Source organism: Schistocerca serialis, chromosome 10 (genome assembly GCF_023864345.2).
Source record: "Schistocerca serialis cubense isolate TAMUIC-IGC-003099 chromosome 10, iqSchSeri2.2, whole genome shotgun sequence".
NCBI classification, from domain to species: domain Eukaryota; kingdom Metazoa; phylum Arthropoda; class Insecta; order Orthoptera; family Acrididae; genus Schistocerca; species Schistocerca serialis.
The window spans coordinates 243,385,892-243,406,886 of NC_064647.1; the positions used below are offsets into that span (position 1 = coordinate 243,385,892).

A 20,995-nucleotide genomic window follows, 5' to 3' on the forward strand; every position below is an offset into this window, starting at 1 on the left:
ATTCATAATTAAAGTGCAGAAATTCACAGAGGTCCAGTGTGGGCTGTAATTGTCACATGGCAGAAAAACTCTGCACATAAGCTGACGTGTGAATGCAGACCCAATTTATGTGAGGAAAAAATTGATTCCAGTTTTTGCCAGCAGGTGCAAATGTGATGCTGTACACTGTTTCTATGACATCCACACTGTCATTTGACAAGTTGAGTGAATAGTAGGACTATCGATAAGAGAGACCGTGTGCTGTCAGTGAAACTGTTTTACGTGAACAACAGCAATTACTGCGCTGCATTGAGAGATTATCACCAACTGAAGGGCTTGAGGAGAGGCCAGATATCACTAAACAGATTAAAGAAGATGATGAAATTTAAAAACACGGGTAAGCTTTGTGTGACACCTGTAAGAGGAAGGCTCCTATCCTGGTGGAAGTTATTGACGAGGTAACTGACCATGCAGCATGTTCCCCACGTAGTGCTAGTGCTTATACAGTGTCATGAGAATTGTCCACACCATAGTCCCAACATGCAGAAATTTTTGCAGCCTGTTTTACACTGTTACCAGCACAAGATCTAGGCTATACTGGTACCAAAACATGAACTAGGCGGTGCAGTCACTGAAAACTCATAATCTACAGCAATGTTCTGATGTTCTGAATTTGCTCTTCAGTGTCTGGCACGGATGCAAGTTGACGACATGTGGCCATGTAATATTCTGTGGAGTGACAAAGCACATTTTACACTTAAGTGTGCAGTGAATACGCAGAAGTCCCAAATTTTGATACTTTTAAACCATATGTTGTACACGAAGAGCCATTGCACTTGCCGTATATTTTTGTATGATCTAGATTCACAAACGTTTTTATTCTCGGTCTGTTCTTCTTCGAAGAGAGTACATCAAGAGGGCTTGACAAGATATCTCCACATTATCGAGGCCTACTTGTGCAGCGTGGGGCAACACCTCGTGTCGATTTTCCAGTGAAAGATCTGCCTTCTACGAATGTGTTATCTCCAGAGGTTTTCCAGATGCATGGCCTGCAAGATCACCTGATCTGATGCCCTGAAACTTATGGATCTGGGGATATCTAATGAACGTGTTTACCAGGGACCCATTCAGTCTCTACCTGACCTGAAGTTCATTATACAGGAATATGTTGCTTAGATTCCACCAGAACTGCTGCAAGCAACTGTTGATCATGTCGTTTTATGGATCAGCATCTTGTTGATGTCTCTGGTGCTCATACAGAACAAATTGTGTAGACAGCAGTTAATAAAATCAACATTATGCCTTTCTCACCTGTTTGACATTCTCTGCCCATGTTCGGTTCTTAACCTGTTACACATGGAAACATTTCTATACATCTTTCTTGCATTCACCGTGCCAGATTTGAACTATTCCAACCCCCCCCCCCCACATTCCTTCCCCCCCTCCCCTCCCCTCCCCCCCCCCCCCCACTCGGAAAAAGTTGGTTGTGTATTAATGCATTAGAGTCTACCAAGTGTCACTGCCATATGATAATTATCATCCACACAAACTCTGTTAGTTGCTGCACTTTAATTATAACAACCTCGTACAGTTATTGATGACTCTCCAGCTGAAATAAGATGTTGCATCGTTCGTACCAATACCAAGAAATCCTCAGCCCAGTCACAAATTTCAGTTGATGTTCCATATGATCATATTTATGGTAAAAAGCATGAGTGTGGTACTGAGTCAAATGCTTTTCAGAAATTAAGTTACTTGCCTTGATAGCCAAGCGCATTAAAGCACTGCTTCCAGGACACAGGAAGGTGAGCCTGATCCAGATCAAATCTGCCTTGTGAATTAACAAGGAAGGCTGGTGAACTGACCAGCCTGGCTGTGGTTTTTAGGCCGTTTCTGATGTTGCAGTAGGTGAACAGTTGGCACGTACCCATGTCCCGCTCCAGATACATGTTGTGGAAACATTGGGATAATGTTCTCATGCTTTCATATGAGATTAACTCCACACACAGACAGGTGGGGTACACAGACTCCATCCATGGAGGAGGGGAGGGGGGAGGGGGGGGGGGGAGTGAATAAGGAGAATTCATACAGGCAGATACGTTATATGCATCATCTCTCTGTCTATAGCCATGTGGTTTGTTTTATACCTATTATGCAGTTGTCTCGGTTTCTTTAGAAGTAGATTTACAGTGACTGTATACCATGGTGGTCATTTCCTTCATGAGCTGTTCTACTAGATCCATATCTATCAAGTACCTGGTCAGCTGTTCTTTTAAACTTTACCCACTGTTATTCCATGTGCTCCTCTCCAGGATGTCCCGCGAAACACGCATTATCTCAGCTTATTTCGGCTCTGGTGGGTATGTTGGCTAGCGAGATCTTACTAAATCAATTGCCGCGTCCCAAGCTCCTTTTAAATTGAAACCACTGTCTCGGTTACTTGGTTTTCCAACATTTTTATTTCAATAGACTTCTTAACCGTGCCACCCCAGAAATGTGACATTTGTACCACAACTTTGGTCTTGTTGTATTTATTTCATGATTATATTTGAGGCAGTGCTTAGCGACAGCTGATTTGTTTGGTTGTTTTGTCAGTTTGTGTTGCTGACATTTTTTACATTCCCCTTGACTGTTCTGATAGTGTGCTCCACTTACGGCGTGCCACATTCACATGCAGTGCACCTGGCTTTCGGGGACCAAGATCATCTTTAACAGTGCAAAGAACACTTTTTGAATTTGTTAACGTCAGTAAAATACACTGGATGCCATGTTTTTGTAGGAGTCCAGCAGTCTTTCCAGATATTGTACCAACAGAAGGTAGGTAGTGATTCTTGGCTTCTCTCTGTCATGCTTTCTAGCACTTTTTCGAGCATTATTCATTTTGATTGCAACACCCACTTAGTATTTCAATCAGAGTACCCATTGTTCTGGAACACTATTCGTAAGTGTTCTAATTGCTCGGTGAGGCTCTCTTTCTCTGAAAGTCTGTTGCACCAAATTTGTTTGTGGTGGCTGAAGATGGCTCAAGGTATGAAGTTGAAAAAGAGGGCCAGCAATATTTTCTTCGCATACACTGAGACCTAGGGATCCTATCCCAGAATACTGCTCAAGTGTGTGGAACTCATAACAAATGACATTGACAGCAGATATTGAATACATACAGAGAAGGACAGTATGGATGATCTCAAGGTGTGCTGCGTGCTGATGAGATGCTGACCTCATGTCTCCATTCCTCGAGCTAACACAATCCTTAAGAAAGATATTCCATGCCAAATATTCAGGACCATAGAGCTTGTACACCTTCAGACAAGGAGAGCCTCACTGAAGAATATCAACAGCTCTGAAAGAAGAGCTATTCCATTTGACCAATTAAATGGCTGATGCTGCCAAAATCAACTACTGAGGAAGAGACTATAATTGAGAAAGAAAGACAAAACCAAGAATGACTTATTTACCTTACATTGGCCCAGTCTGCAGATACATCAGTAGACTCAATGGGAACTTGGCACCTATTTATTTCACTCTCTTCAACAGAGATAAAAAGTCTTTTTTGCAACATTACAACACTCTAGTTATCAAAATTCGGGTGGGTACCGCATTCCTTGTCAATATGAAATGACTTATGTGGTGCACTGTCAGAACAACTGTCCTCGTTACCCGTCTATAATAACCATGGAGAATACATATATGTATCTCTGTTATTCCAAAGAACAAACGTACTGGAAAATACCTTGGTGTCGGCGAGCTGTCGGCGCATATATTACTAGAAAATCCGATCAGATGCTTTTCAAAAGCGAATAAATGTGGATGATTTGATTGACCATTATTAATTATTGCGTGGTAGAGGGTAATTTTCCGTGGGGAGATTACAATGCCCCTCGCAGCGAGCGAAGTTTGTGAGCTCAATTTTGATTTACCGAACACACTTCGCGAGCTATCTATTAGTGTGGATAACCCGGAAGTGATGATTGTCAGTCCTCCGACTGAAAAAGAATATTGTGTTTAAGACAGACGAAGAAAAGAAATATTGAAAACGGAAGAAATGAAGAGACAGGTACTGTGGTTGTATTGCTTTTACGTGCATCTAGGTGTTATGTTTGCTGTGCACAACCAAGGAAGATGATCTTTCATGCAACTGTTATCGGGGTCTACCCATTCGGGAACTTTCTTAAGCAGGGAAGCCTTGGAAAACCTCTTAAGCCTAGACCCCCAGCCTACGGTACATAGAAGATAGGAAAGCCTATAGAAGAAAAAAAAATAATTTTGAAATAGATCTCTAAAAGGAAAGATAGGGATCGATTTATATAACGATTTGGAGAAAAGTGATTTGTGCCTCTAGCAAAAAAAAAAATTTTTTTTTTCAATAAATAACGTAAGTTTTCGTTTTACAATCTTGTTCCTAGGACAATATCTTGCGGTGCTAAAACTCCCCCGGGTCTTGCATGTCCCCCACGTCCACATTTGTAGTCGGTCTTCTACGCGGCCCACAATGGGAAGAGTAGAAGGGACAGGGATACTCGAATTCACATGCAACATTCATTCCAAAAGAATTAGCAATGACCAAAAGGGAAACTCTTCCTGTAAGAGAACTGGTTAGGTTGCACCGTCCAAGATTCTCCTTTTTGAAAGCAAAATCCTTATGGCTTCATGCATCCTTTTTCTTACGACGTACTTCAAGGAATTTAGGCATTAACTAATGATGTTTCCAAAAACATCATCATATTTACTCTCATTTGAATATTCTATGATGTTGCCAAAAACATCATCATATTTACTCTCATTTGAATATTCTTTTTGACTTTGCATCCCCAGTTTTGCTTATAAGTCCAAAAAATTCTGACACATTTTCTATCACTGATTTGTTCTTCGTAATTTAAAGGATTCATGCAACTTACAGTAGATTTTGGATTCAAATCATCGAATAATGGAAAGTGTGGTTCATTTTATACAAAGGCATAATCCATCATTTCCTTGAAAAGTCATATAATTTATCTATACTCAAAAACTTTTTATCCTAAATACATATATTTCTCCGCTTGAATGCTGTAATGTAAAAGTTATTAGCATTGAGGAATGCGGATTCACTTCTTTCATTTATTCTCTGATTCATACGGCGTTCATACATGCACATATATGGAAATGGATTTTCAAACACAATTCCCAAACGAACACGAACCATTAAATAACTACTAATTCTATGAATATTACTTTCTTTAATCATTCATTAATAAATTAAAAACTCTTAACTTCTAATTATAACACCTTTTATTTTTAAAGTTCAACATGAATCAGTTTACCCTCACGTTTGATGCGAGTCTCTTACAAAGCATATCTGTGTCGGCTATATCGATTTTAACTCTCGCGCCGACGTCAACTGTTTTGCGCGGGAAATTATCTTTGCGGCGTTAACCGTCACTCACGATTCACTGCCTCAACACATCCTTTCACACGTTTACACATCTAAGCGTGCACTTGAGATTATATATGAACATTCACTCGGAACCTCTTTTGATTATTCAGCGTCATTTGCAGGAAACATTTCATTCTTCTTGAAGGTCAGTTAGATCCTTTATAAATCTTGATGACATTAGCAATGCTAAAGTTCCATGTTCACCCAAACCACAGGTGAAGCCTATCTCCACTATCTTCTTTGTAGCACTCGATAGTAATTGTTAGTCACTATTTCTATAATCTATGTCACTGATTAATTATTTCAGTTTAAAGTTTTCTAACACTACACACACAGTTTATTGTTATGTTTTTACGAGCGTTCATCTCTGTCCCTCGCAACACCATTCCTCCCTATCTACTAATCTTCATTAAATTTTTTCAAGTCGTTATGGGAAAATAATCCTTTTATTTTGTTCGATCCCGGATATGCTAACAGATAAGCCCCAGGATTCGGAATTTGTACAATAATGTATGGGCCAGTATATAATAACTCCCATTTCTTTATACTCTTCTTTATTAAGGATGATTTGGTATGTCTTTTGACTAGTACCTTTTCTCCGACACGGTATGTCTGTACCCTCTTGATTAATTTGTCAAATTGTTGTTTTATGCAATAAGCAAATCATCAACAAACACTGTTATCCTGCTTCTGAGTTCTGGGCCTAGTGCATAATCTAGAGCTGCTATAAAGATTCCAGCACTAATGTTGAGTCCGAAAGGAACTACAGTAAATTGGTAACTTCTTCCGGAATAAATGAAATCCGTATATTTTCTTGATGACTCATCCCGCTTGACTTGCCAATAAGAACTCCGCAACTCAATGCTCGTCAAATATTGGACATCCTGGAACCGTTGTATAAGTTCGTCTATGTTTTCCGGATGTGTTCTCACTGGAATTATGATTTTATTTATTTCTCTGGCGTCGAGTACCAGTCTCACAGTCCCATTTGCTTTTGGCACGACCAACAATGGGGAGCAGTATGGGCTTGTAGAGGGTTCGATCAAACCCCATTTCAACATGCGATCTATTTCTTTCTGAACTTGAGCCTTTAACCTCCAGGGAACAGGATAGAAAGTTCTACAATACGTTTCGTGCGGCTTAACGTAGAGATGGCATATGTATCCCTTAATAACTCCTAGCCTTTCATCAAACACGTTTTCATACGCTAATAATAATTCTTTGAGCTGCTTCTTCTGATCTTCAATAATGCAGTCAGATTCATTTAACTTCTCATGCACTAATTGACCGAAATCTCCTTTGACTTGGAACTCATTAATTACGTGCTGTTTAGAATTTTGTGCCGTCCTGATTACTTGCACACTGATCCCACTATTATATTTTCTGGTAAGGCTTTCTTTTTTCAACAAGTCCAACTCAATTTCTTGTTTATTTACATTCAACCAAATTTTTCCTGTTTTAAAATCTATTCTGCATCCGTATTGACGTAGGCTGTCGACTCCGATAATGCAATCTACCACCAAATTTTTCACAACAAGGAATGTGCTTAATATTGCTACATTTCCGACTTCTACACTAAGTAGTGACTGCACTTTTACGTTAGCCGATCGAGCCCCCATGGCGCCTATTATTCTGCAATTTTGAGCTGGAAAAATTGGTACTCGTCTTATATTTCTGATCTTGTTGAATAGAGCCTCCGAAATAACATTTGTGGTTGCAGCTGTGTCTAAAACCGCCACTGTAGGTACAGTCTCCAAAATGACTTGCACTTCGGCTACTGCCACCTGTTCCTTATCCTCATCTTGGGGTTCTAAGTCCTCGGTCAATTCATCTGCCAGTAATCGTCCATCATTATACATTAGCATGGGTACACATATCCTGTTGCCCCTCAACCAATTGTTGACCGCTCCTCCGGGGCACGAGTGGGTCCTTACAAGTTTGTTGGATTTTGATTCGCCTGCTGGTTGACATCGTCCGTCACTTCGGTAATTACCGGTTGATTCGCAGATGTCCGTCCCCACTGATGTTGGTTATTTGAGTTCATTCCCCCCGGTTGATTCCACTTTCTATTATTGTTATTGTTCCAGGCTTGAGGTCTGAAATTCCTTTCGTTCCCCCACACGGGATTGTATCTTTTCCCATTTCTGTTGTTCCTTGGATAGCCCCTCGCAAGACTATAGCCGGTATTACTATTGAGATTCTGAGGGGTTTCTCCACTATTTAACGATCTCTGCGCATTCCCTTGCCTATCGTTTGGCGGAGGTTCTATCTCCCTATATTGGAATCTGTTATTACGGGCTTTCTGGTTGTTCTCTTCGATAATATCTATATGGTCTAACGTCGTGAGGAACGACTCCAAGTCTTTATCGTTGCCGTAAATCAATTGAGTCCGGATGCTGGTTGGTAGTCTTGCCTTAAGTATGTTTATTATATCTGGCAAGGGTAAGGCTTCCTTTTGAAAAGGAGAAAGGCTCTGGGTAGAGCACCTCCTGCCTCAGGCGTTCCTGTACCCCTTCTGACCAGAACTTTGCTAAAAACACCTTCTCAAAATCGTCAAATGTCGAGCAAACAGAAGTCATGTCCGAGGCCCAGATCGCCCCCGAACCTTGTATATATCCTGTAACGAAACTGATCTTCTGCCACTCCGACCAATTTCTGGGTAGCACTCCTCTGAAACTTCGAATAAAAACAATTGGATGGACCCCCCTTTTGTCAGTGTTAAAAATCTGGAATTGCCGATGCTTTATCATTTTTTCTTCGGCATGGCAAAGGCTTTCGTAAGCTCTGTTAGATAAAAATTCACGCGAACAACTAGCTCGTGGCAATTTAATGTTTGAGTTACTTACACCAGTCGGTATCGTGTGCGAATGTACAGTAACTGGCTCTATAGTCGCTGCCAACTTCTGCTGCTGACCTGTATTCATTTGTTCTGAGCTTTGTTGTGAAACGCGCATCGACTCTTCTATCGTTTGTTTCCATTGCTCTAAATCAGCACCTAACTGCTGTCGCACTTCCTCAAGTCCTTTCGCAAACAAATTCTCTTCCTGTTAGCCAGATAGACTCTGGAATGCTGCCTTAACATTTTGCTCAACGTTTTCACACATTAGCCTTTTATCTTCTAATGTGATTTCGGATAATTTACCTGTTAATACATTAATTTGGTGGTCTATAACGTCTTGACGCTCTGTCAGATGTTCAACACTTTCTTTTAGGTTAGTCTGCGTACGTGCCAATTCAGGAAGTTGCGCAATTGCACATGACATGGCATCTTGCTTTTGTACTAATTGCGGAACCATTTCCACCTGTTCCCGTACAGTATCTATCTTAATAGCCACATACTCCTTCATTTCTACACGTATGCGGTGAGTAGATTCCTCACATTGAGCTTTCACCAATTCTATTTGTGCAGTTAATTTTCGTTCCGTCTCTTCGGCCTGATCTTTAAGTTCCTTGGTCTTCGCCTCTATCCGCTGCTCTAATTCGGAAAAACTGTCTTGTAACTGCTGCTTAATCTCAGTTTTCAAATTTTCCTGTCCTTCCGTAACTGAGGCTAATTTCGCGTTCAAATCATTTTGCCCTTCAGTAACTGAGGCTAATTTTGTATTCAAATCATTTTGCCCTTCAGTAACTGAGGCTAATTTCGCGTTCAAATCATTTTGCCCCTCAGTAACTGAGGCTAATTTCGCGTTCATGTCGGTTTTCAAATTTTCCTGCCCTTCAGTAACTGAGGCTAATTTTGTATTCATATTGCTCATGCTCTCGGTTATCATCTGCATCTGTCTCATGATAATGACTAATGGATCTAATCCATGTTGCGTACTTGCCGTTACATGTCCCTCCGTATCTACAGTGCGTTCTATTGCGCTATCTGTAGCCATCGGTTCTACAACACTTCTTACTGCATCATTATTATCAGTGCTAACAGCTGAAGGCTGTTGCGTGCTGCTCTGCTCTGCTTGACTCATCTTAAACATTGCCCTAGTTAAAACCATATAAATGTTCTACCGTCAATATATATATCTTCCTTCTACTGTCACTATATGTAACTCCGTTCACACAAGAGTACTTTTGTGGCTAGTTTCTTACTGTACTTATACAGATAAATGCAACTGGGGCAGGTCAATCAAATTACATCTAGCATGAACACAATTAATCAATGTTCAAATATCCAATAATACTAAATAGAAAAGCGTATACTTCATCTATACTAGCAAGCTTTAATAATAAAATTGTAGATCTGGCCTTTTCTCTGCGCCCAGCGTGTTGTTTTATGTTCTTATTTGTAGATCCACTTAATTTGACTGCGAGTATTTCCTCTCTTTTCCAAGCGTCAGTTAAGTTGGCTCGTCGTAGTTCACATGAAACAGAGAACAAAATTATTTTAACAACGTCCAAAAACGTGTCCTGTCACGGATTGGCCATTATAATGAATTATATAATGTTATTGGGAATGCAGCTTGCCGCTAACTTGGTGTAATGTTTTGTCTGTAAAGATGTGTATTTGTTGCCTTTATGATTCCTTCACTCTCACACATAAATCTGTACCGTAAAGTAAGGGCCTCCTGTTTTGTCTTTAGGCTGATCCGTGATAAGACAGGCAAACAATTATACTAATGGAGGATTCTGAGTATTTTCTCTAATTTCATTCTCTCTCTCTCTCTCTCTCTCTCTCTCTCTCTCTCTCTCTCTCTCTCTCTCTCCCCTTTATCTATGTACGATTTTAAATATAATATTTCATTACATGAAACCAGCCCAATAGAATCTCTGGTGGAGCCCTTCGTCTTAACATTCAGCGGCTGGCTTGCTGTAAAAGATCTTTATATCTATTATTATTGTTAAGCCCTGCATTCAGTTGGGAAAATCGATCGTTTGAACAATTCGTTCCTTTTACGACAGATTTTGAATTTCAGATGTGTCCAAAGCCTTTTTGGACGATTTTATAAAGACTTGTCGATTGCAGGCTCTCTTCGTCACAGCTGAAACTTCCCCACTAATTACAGGGCCAAGACAATCATCAATGATTCAGACAAAAAACTCATTCGTCATTCACTCTAGAATAAAAGGGTCACAAACCTTATTTTTGAGGAAAATTGTATATTCAATCCATCTCCATTACATGTTCTGTTTTCTGTTGATTCCAAGTCTTACTTAATTTGCATTTACAGTTTTTCTCTCTCTTCGAATAACCCGCTAGTGGCACAAACGTTAATAGCTCGCTTTAGCAAGAAGAAGAGCAAATATGTCTCTTTTAGAAACCCGACAATCTTCCAACAGATACTTCCGAAGCTGACCTCGTTACCCGTCTATAATAACCATGGAGAATACATATACACTCCTGGAAATGGAAAAAAGAACACATTGACACCGGTGTGTCAGACACACCATACTTGCTCCGGACACTGCGAGAGGGCTGTACAAGCAATGATCACACGCACGGCACAGCGGACACACCAGGAACCGCGGTTTTGGCCGTTGAATGGCGCTAGCTGCGCAGCATTTGTGCACCGCCGCCGTCAGTGTCAGCCAGTTTGCCGTGGCATACGGAGCTCCATCGCAGTCTTTAACACTGGTAGCATGCCGCGACAGCGTGGACGTGAACCGTATGTGCAGTTGACGGACTTTGAGCGAGGGCGTATAGTGGGCATGCGGGAGGCCGGGTGGACGTACCGCCGAATTGCTCAACACGTGGGGCGTGAGGTCTCCACAGTACATCGATGTTGTCGCCAGTGGTCGGCGGAAGGTGCACGTGCCCGTCGACCTGGGACCGGACCGCAGCAACGCACGGATGCACGCCAAGACCGTAGGATCCTACGCAGTGCCGTAGGGGACCGCACCGCCACTTCCCAGCAAATTAGGGACACTGTTGCTCCTGGGGTATCGGCGAGGACCATTCGCAACCGTCTCCATGAAGTTGGGTTACGGTCCCGCACACCGTTAGGCCGTCTTCCGCTCACGCCTCAACATCGTGCAGCCCGCCTCCAGTGGTGTCGCGACAGGCGTGAATGGAGGGACGAATGGAGACGTGTCGTCTTCAGCGATGAGAGTCGCTTCTGCCTTGGTGCCAATGATGGTCGTATGCGTGTTTGGCGCCGTGCAGGTGAGCGCCACAATCAGGACTGCATACGACCGAGGCACACAGGGCCAACACCCGGCATCATGGTGTGGGGAGCGATCTCCTACACTGGCCGTACACCACTGGTGATCGTCGAGGGGACACTGAATAGTGCATGGTACATCCAAACCGTCATCGAACCCATCGTTCTACCATTCCTAGACCGGCAAGGGAACTTGCTGTTCCAACAGGACAATGCACGTCCGCATGTATCCCGTGCCACCCAACGTGCTCTAGAAGGTGTAAGTCAACTACCCTGGCCAGCAAGATCTCCGGATCTGTCCCCCAGTGAGCATGTTTGGGACTGGATGAAGCGTCGTCTCACGCGGTCTGCACGTCCAGCACGAACGCTGGTCCAACTGAGGCGCCAGGTGGAAATGGCATGGCAAGCCGTTCCACAGGACTACATCCAGCATCTCTATGATCGTCTCCATGGGAGAATAGCAGCCTGCATTGCTGCGAAAGGTGGATATACACTGTACTAGTGCCGACATTGTGCATGCTCTGTTGCCTGTGTCTATGTGCCTGTGGTTCTGTCAGTGTGATCATGTGATGTATCTGACCCCAGGAATGTGTCAATAAAGTTTCCCCTTCCTGGGACAATGAATTCACGGTGTTCTTATTTCAATTTCCAGGAGTGTATGTATCTCTGTTATTCCAAAGAACAAACGTACTGGAAAATACCTTGGCGTCGACGAGCTGTCGGCGCATATATTACTAGAAAATCCGATCAGATGCTTTTCAAAAGCGAATAAATGTGGATGATTTGATTGACCATTATTAATTATTGCGTGGTAGAGGGTAATTTTCCGTGGGGAGATTACAAGAGCTGCATATGATAAAATAGAAAGATGTGGCAAATTAGTGTACATGGTTAGAAAGCAGTATTTGAAATAAAAAAGCTATGTAATATATTGCCTTTCTGTTGTTTTCTCAGTTTGTTTAAGTTTCCTCAAATTCAGGATGTATTCCTGCTTTACCTGGTGGAATCCAGATTTCTGGTTATTCAAGCATAAATGTTAGAAATAAAATATAACAGAGCCTTGTTGATTTTTATTATTTACATAATTTCTTGTTTTCACAACAACTTACTGGATTAAGTAGTAAAGCACTTCAGCGTTTCACATAACAGAACAGCACAGCATTTCTAGAAATGAACCACACCACATTACAGAACTGTGTTGAGTTACACTAAAAACGCAAGACTAACAAAAGTGACGAGTGATGCTTAACTCTCAGGGCGGATCTATTTATATCTAGATATCAATCTGTGCATCCAAAGGTAAAAGTTATATGCAATTAATATTTCATAATATTTACATTAGAAGTGCTTTTCAAATTGTAATACAAAAATTATGGAAATAACAACAACAACGATAACAACATCAACAACAATAATAATGACATCTTGGACATTCAGGAATCCAGCCTGATGTTCACGTCGTTCTCACATGATATTTCAACAATGTGCCTCGCTATCTTCTTCAGGTGCTACCTGAGACTGGTCCTTGGGTCGATCAAGTCCAGTATTTATGCCTGGAACGAGCTGGGCGTTCCCTAATCGGTCTGTGCCGAGTCGAGAGTTCCATTCTCCAAGTGCTCAGAACACTGGTCCACAGAGCACAAACTCTGTCAGATCCTAATAATTTGGCCACAGAAGTGGAACACTTACGATCTGTGTTCAACAGGGATGGGTACTCCTCTGGAGATATCCAGAAGGCACTTCAACCTGCCAATCAGCCGAAGGATACAGAAGAGGAACCAGAAGAGGCAAAGAAGATGGCATACCTGCCATATGCCGGACCTATCTCTGCCAAAATTAGCAGGATTCTCCAGAAATATGACATCAAGAGCATATTTTGCCCACCCACCAAAATTGGGGCTGTGCTGGGGAATCTAAAAGATGACCTGGGGCTATGCAAGCCAGGTATTTACAACATACTGTGCCAGTGTGGGATGTTATACATTGGCCAGACCACCAGAACTGTGGACATCAGGTATAAAGAACACCAGAGACATACCAGACTCAGACAGGCAACTAAATCAGCCATAGCAGAGCATTGTCTGGAACTTGGTCATTCAATGGATTACAATGATACCAAGATTGTGACAAAGACATCAAGATTTTGGGACAGTGTCTTTAAAGAAGCCATTGAGATTAATGTCACAGACAACCTAATCAACCGTGACTCGGGATACCAAATCAGCACTGCCTGGAATCCAGCACTTGAGTTTGTGAAAACTCAACGCAGGACACTCTGGGATTCTACAAGAAATAGATGTGAAGGCCGAGAGAACAGCCGTGAGACAAGGTGTCAGACATTAGAGACCAGATTTGACACACCCCAGATCATGAACTCGACTTCAGAAGACGGCCGGGCTGGGCGCAGACGGCGGTCGCAACACCGGCAACCAGAGAGGGCCAACGTAGCCACGTCTGGCGGGTGCGGACCGATTATGGGGTGCCCAGCACGAAACAGAAGTGGAAATCATAGTAACAGTCATGAGACATAGTACCTAACATCTCAGATCGGGTCTGACACATCTCAGATGATGACCACAACCGTTGAGGACGGCCAAAACGGGCACAGACGGCAGTCGGAACGTCTGCGACTGGAGGGGTCCATTGAAGCCGAGTCTGGCAGGCACAGACCACAGACAGAACACTCGACTCGGTGTGGACCGATAAGGGAATGCCCAGCTCCTTCCAGGCATAAATACTGGACTCAGGTAGCACCTGAAGAAGACAGCGAGGCACGCTGTTGAAATATCGTGCGAGAATGATGCGAACATCCGGCTGGATTCCCAGATATCCAAGATGTCAACAGATTGCCGGGAAAGCATAAAAAATAACAATAATAATAATAATAATAATAATAATAATAATAATAATTTCAGATGTTTTTCAGGATTAAAACAAAAAATGTTCGACATAACTTCACTCGTTAGATTCTCTTTTTGAAAAAATTTCTTGTTACATGTTTTTACATTTGTACATAAGTAAAATAATACTCTATACCTTATTAAACCATTATTATGATTTTTGAACGATGTCCATGTATCGAGTAGTACATTTATTTGGGTGTATCGAAAAGTACATTGAAGAAAAATGTCATTGACTAGTTCCTTACAAGTGGAAATATAAAAAGAGGACCATTGTCCAATCCAGATGCTGGCAGCAATGTCTCAGTATGGCATTGATAGTGCAGGGCCCAGTGTGTGGTGGGCTGCGTATGGAACACTATGGGGCACTTTCATTGAGCACTAACTGGTGCTCAGTTAGGGAGGTGCTTCAGTGCAAGAGCAAAAACCAAAAAATAAAAAAAGAACGCTTCTGGAAATTAACTGCAAGGGTGCAAGTCAACTCTAAGTTCCGTAACCTCTCTCCTGAGATCATTTGTGTTTAGAACAATAAATTCGTAAATGAACTGTGAAGTGGGAAAATCTTGATGTGAGTAGAATTTTTGATCCAACAGACAGAATTTTGTTATATTTGAGAGTCAGTCAGTAAATAAGGACTCCAATTTTTTTCTCAGAACGTATTTGTTCTTAACACCTTGAGGACCGGCAGCTTAGACACATTCTTGCTCCAGTGGACCAGCCATTTTTAGCGTTTTTTTTTAAATGTCACTGGCACATTTCTATTTAAGGTATCTTGAAACAGAAAACATATTTTGAAATAAGTCTTTATGGTTTATTTTAAATGTTTATTTTAATTATATTGGTTGATGACAAAATTAATAACAACAAACATAAAATTTATGGTTTCAGTTTCACAAAAAAAATGTGATTTTTGTTTTTTGTTTAAATTCACAGCAATTAGCTTCAGTGTGGAAGAGTTTGAAGCACTGTGGCACGCCAAGTGGTACACTGCAGTCTGGACACCACCAGCTGGTTTCCTTCCTACCTGCTTTACCACTAGATAGTTTTTTTTGTTTTCTCAGAACAAACTCACACTCTAGTTGGACACTCCTTCATCTCAGAGGCTGGAATATTTCTGCAAAATGGTGTCCTAGAAGTCTGTTGCTGGGACTGATGACCATAGATATTAAGTCCCGTAGTGCTCAGAGCCAAGTCTGTTGCTGTGAGTTTCACTAGGAACATTGTCTAGTGCCAAATTTATACCTTTGTGAATCAGTCATTCACCAATTTGTTGTAGAAAAGTGGAAAAATAGCAGCTCTTTCTTTGAGCAAGAGTCCTGGTTTCCTGGTATAAGACAAATGCATTTGTTGCAGCCATTATAAGCATGTGAAGAACAATTCCTTCCACCACATCATCTGTTTCCTCCTAAATGCATAGTAAGAAATCATGTGATCACTCCTATCGACCCCCGTTTTGTAAATATTATAGTCACGAATGGCAATTGGTTTTGATTTTACTTTGATACCTTTAGAGACGAATGGAAAAACTGGTAGAAGCCGACCTCGGCGAAGATCAGTTTGGAATCCGCAGAAATGTTGGAACACATGAGGCAATACTGAGCCTACGACTTATCTTAGAAAATAGATTAAGGAAAGGCAAACCTACATTTCTAGCATTTGTAGACTTAGAGAAAGCTTTTGACAATGTTGACTGGAATACTCTCTTTCAAATTCTAAAGGTAGCAAGGGTAAAATACAAGCGAAAGGCTATTTACAATTTGTACAGAAACCAGATGGCAGTTATAGGAGTCGAGGGGTATGAAAGGGAAGCAGTGGTTGGGAAGGGAGTGAGGCAGGGTTGTATCCTCTCCCCCATGTTATTCAATCTGTATATTGAGCAAACAATGAAGGAAACAAAGAAAAATTCGGAGTAGGTATTAAAGTCCATGGAGAAGAAATAAAAACGTTGAGGTTCGCCGATGACATTGTAATTCTGTCAGAGACAACAAAGGACTTGGAAGAGCAGTTGAACGGAATGGACAGTGTCTTGAAAGGGGGATATAAGATGAACATCAACAAAAGCAAAACGAGGATAATGGAATGTAGTCTAATTAAGTCGGGTGATGCTGAGGAAATTAGATTAGGAAATGAGACACTTAAAGTAGTAAAGGAGTTTTGCTATTTGGGGAGCAAAATAACTGATGATGGTCGAAGTAAAGAGGATATAAAATGTAGACTGGCAATGGCAAGGAAAGCGTTTCTGAAGAAGAGAAATTTGTTAACATCAGGAATAGATTTAAGTGTCAGGAAGCCGTTTCTGAAAGTATTTGTATGGAGCGTAGCCATGTATGGAAGTGAAACATGGACGATAGCTAGTTTGGACAAGGAGAGAATAGAAGCTTTCGAAATGTGGTGCTACAGAAGAATGCTGAAGGTTAGATGGGTAGATCACATAACTAATGAGGAGGTATTGAATAGAATTGGGGAGAAGAGGAGTTTGTGGCACAACTTGATAAGAAGAAGGGACCGGTTGGTAGGACATGTTCTGAGGCATCAAGGGATCGCAAATTTACCATTGGAGGGCAGCGTGGAGGGTAAAAATCGTAGAGGGCGACCAAGAGATGAATACACTAAGCAGATTCAGAAGGATGTAGGTTGCCGTAAGTACTGGGAGATGAAGCAGCTTGCACAGGATAGAGTAGCATGGAGAGCTACATCAAACCAGTCTCAGGACTGAAGACAACAACAACAACAACAACAATAACAACCTTCCTTTCTATGAACAGATGTGTCAGAGCTGGTCATTTTGTGCACAGTGAACAGGCATGGTACATCTCTTGTGTCTTTCCACTTCAGACAGAGCAGATGATTCCTCTTCATTGACACAGACTCATACCTTTTCAGTTTTTTGGAAACAATTTCGTTTGGTAGTTCTTTCCATTTAGTCATGCATGAACCTATTGCTTTCATTTTATGTTGTCACAGAAAATCGAATACTGCTGGTGAACTACAAAATGTGTCCATGTAAACAGTGTGGCCTTTTCCCAGGTAATCTGCTAGCAACCTCTTCAATAATGTTATTACAGAGTTGTCTTGAGTTCCTTTCGAAGCATATACATCCAATCTAAGAACTTAACCAGTTTTGGAATCACGCACAATAAACATCTTGATTCCATACTTGTCAGGTTTATTTTTTATGTAAACCCGAAATACCACTCTTCCACAAAAACCACACATGCCTTCATCAATAATGAGGTTTTCTGATGGGTAAAATGATTTTTGTGGTTCTAATAAGAAATTATCCAGGATTGGCCTGATTTTACGCCTGGGGTCATGCTGAAGTTGACTTTTTGGAACGTATTTTGCATTGTCATTCAAATGCAGGTTTGATAATATTGCATTGAATCTATTTCTGGCCATAACAGAACCAGGGAAAGGGGTTAAAATAAAATTGTTGGTAGACCAGTAATTTGTCAGTTTTGCTTTTTTTCACAAGACACATGTGTATAAATATGCCAAAAAACAAATACATTTCGTGCAGCTTTACTCCCACCCACAAATTACAAAAACTGTGAGGCTTTACCCTGGAAACTGCTCTGAGTTTGTCATAAACAGACTTTGCATATCTGTTCGTTTCGGATTTTGTGTGTTTCATTATGGAATCGGGGAAAAAGATCGAAAACACATTGAGAGGAGTGGAATTCTCATGAACAGCTGCCATTACTCCACTTTTCTCTACAAATTGTGGCACAGTACTCTCATTGTCAGCAAATTTACAGCCTAATTAGGCACCAGTGGGGTTTTCCCGCAAAATTCGTTGCCTCTTTGTTGGAGGTACAGACAGCTCTGTTGCAGCCAACCTCTGTGTTGTAGAGGATGTACTTTGTTCAGTTAACACTGACTGCACAGATGCAGCAGGCTCATCAGATTCCTCTGCAAGATAGATGAGACGAACAGAAATAAATTTTCTGCTAACTGAAGCAACTCGAGCAATGTAAATTGTAAAAATATCACTGAAAAAAAGCTGCACTAGACAGCTCCTTACCTGTATCTGGATCCTCTCCATTCTCTTCACATTCAGACAATTTCCATTGAGAACCAGAATCATCAAATTCTTCTTCTAAGGCTTCTAAAATTTCTATCTCACTCAGAAAATGTGACATATTTGAGAGAAAAATTAACAATAAATGGCAAACAGTAATAAGAACATTTGAAACTCACAGCTACACCAATGCACAACGGCGCAGCGTGTCACGGAAGTTGCTGTGCGTGTCTTGCCGTTTCTTTTGATGTAGTTCTAAAACCAGAACACAGAGGGGAGCAGCAGTCAAGGGACATATAGGAAGGTGTTCCACGAAGCACTACCACAGTAGCTGGCCTGCTCCCGGATGGCTAATAGGCTGTGAGTGGTGTGCAGCAGCCGCCCGACCTATACTCGGGTGCGGTCATTTTGAAGCAGTTCTGTGGCCCGACCTATGCTCGGGCACAGTCGCCCAAGTGTCAGTAGTTACAATTTGGAGAAAATATCAGTCAACATTTCTTTTACATGTACTATTTTTGTACATGGTCTCCATCTTATTCTATGGCCTTATGCCTGTGGTTTTAAGAGCATGAATATCCTGTTGGTAATAGCTCTTCTCCTGTGCTGTTAGCCACATTTTCACTGCACAACTTATGATCTCATTATCTTCAAAATGTGTCTTACATAGGTAATACTTCAGTGGCCCAAACAGATGGAAGTCCAAGGACACCATGTCTGAGCTGTAGGTTGGATGACAAATTGTGTCCAACCCAGTTTGGCGATGTCTTCCCAGGACCTGAATTTTGTGTGTGGATGTGCATTGTTGTGTGGAGGAAGATTTCTTTTGGATTCTTGTCAGACCTAAAAAATTGGAAACAGTTCTTGAGTTTGTTCAGTATTCACATTTCTTCTTCTTCTTCTTCTTCTTCACCTTGTCCCGTATATCTACAGGATCGCCTCCAGGATGGAGGTGTGCATCGTCTTGAGTCTCATGTTCAATTTTACACATTGTTTACCAGAGGCATTACGTGGGTACCAGCCCAGTATTCAATCATCATATATGACTCTGAAGTAGTGGTTTATCCTTTTGCCAACACATTGATGAAAATGACTCCGTCACATCCAGAAGACTGTCATCACGACTTTGCCAGCAGAGGGAGCAGCCTTAATTTCTCTCTCTCTCTCTCTCTCTCTCTCTCTCTCTCTCTCTCTCTCTCTCTCTCTCTCCCCCTCTCTCCCCCCCCCCCTCCCCCCCCCCTCTTTGTGATTTTGGGTGACGCCACTCCAGTGACTGTCCTTTAGTTCCCAGTGCATCCAGTTTGCATCATCTGCAATGATCTATGACAGAAGGGCCCATCCATCAGCCTCAGATTTCCCCAACAGTTCACATGAAATAGTTTTTCTTTGAAAATTGTGGATTGTTTTGAGTGTTTATTGAAGCTATCTTGAGGATGCCTTTGAATATCCAAGAGTGTCAATCATAGTAGACTCACTTCCAGTGCTCATTGATACCTGTAGAGCCAACTGTCAATTGTGATGTGATGGTCTACACAAATAATGGCATCTGTGTGATTTGCCTTGTGGGGAACAGCGGTTGTTACAGGATGTCTTGAACGTGGCCAGTCGTGAAGCTCAGTTTCTGTCCAGCAGTACTCTTGTTAATTGCATCACTATCAAACACTATACACAATTGTTTATGGATGTTCAACACAGTTTCTTTTTCTGCAACCAAGAATTTAACTACAGCACATTCCTTGTAAATCATGTCTTGTGTTGATACCATTTGGGTGTTTCACTACAGCTCTGTCATCTGTTGGAATTGTTTGAAACTTCACACACAAGCAGATAAAACATAGAATTTGAAGCACCTAAAGGGAAGTTCCCAATATATATATATTAACAGCTTGGGAAAAGAAAAAGAAAAAAAAAAGACTTTATTTATTGAAAAAACTCATAAAAATAAGAAGTATAAAATTTTGTAAATTATCTTCTTGTATGTAACCAAGCTTTCTTTCCCCTTACAGATTGCGAGCTCTTTTCAAAGGTCTGCTTCCGAGACTTCTGCGAAGAGGTGTTGGAAGTGCCCTAATGGTGGCTGCTTATGACTACACGTATCGGTACCTTACCAATGGATTCTCAGAGTAGTTCTGTTGGTGATATGATCACAATTTGTGTCTAGTTTCTCTAGTCCAGTCAGCAATGGAGTGTGTGGATCAACAGAATTGCATGGGAGCATAGGGGTCTTTTTCATGGGATTTTAAACACTAGTATTATAGAGGACCCATTAAGCTGAGCAAGTGATGTGGTAACAGGTTGTGAAACTTATCTGTGCCTTGATCACTGTTAACGCTTTGGGAGCTGAATGAAAATATTGGCGATTGCTTTGTGGAATTTTTTTTTAACACTGAAAAGATTTTAACAATTCCTACAATGTGTGTAGAATATCATTGGTGCTAACTCATGTTTGTGTGCAAAGTCTTCCAAGGTAACGGAGTTGTAACCGTCTTGGCCATTTGGTAGTTTTGAGCACAGAAATGTATTTCAAACGTTCAGATATGCTATTTTTGTATGTGAAATTTGATATGAAAATAACTTATGTCTTCATATTTTA

The 20,995-nt window shown here is 41.3% G+C and overlaps 1 protein-coding gene across 3 annotated transcripts in view; it reads left to right on the forward strand.

The window, feature by feature from the left end:
- LOC126425119 (mitochondrial 2-oxodicarboxylate carrier-like) overlaps nucleotides 1–20,995 on the forward strand; it is an 86,785-nt gene extending 65,790 nt beyond the window's left edge. For all 3 annotated transcript variants that reach the window (XM_050088049.1, XM_050088047.1, XM_050088048.1), the window contains exon 8: nucleotides 20,409–20,995. In XM_050088049.1, coding sequence (XP_049944006.1) covers nucleotides 20,409–20,529 — 121 coding nt within the window. In that variant the 3' untranslated portion in view covers nucleotides 20,530–20,995. The remainder of the gene's footprint in view (nucleotides 1–20,408) is intronic.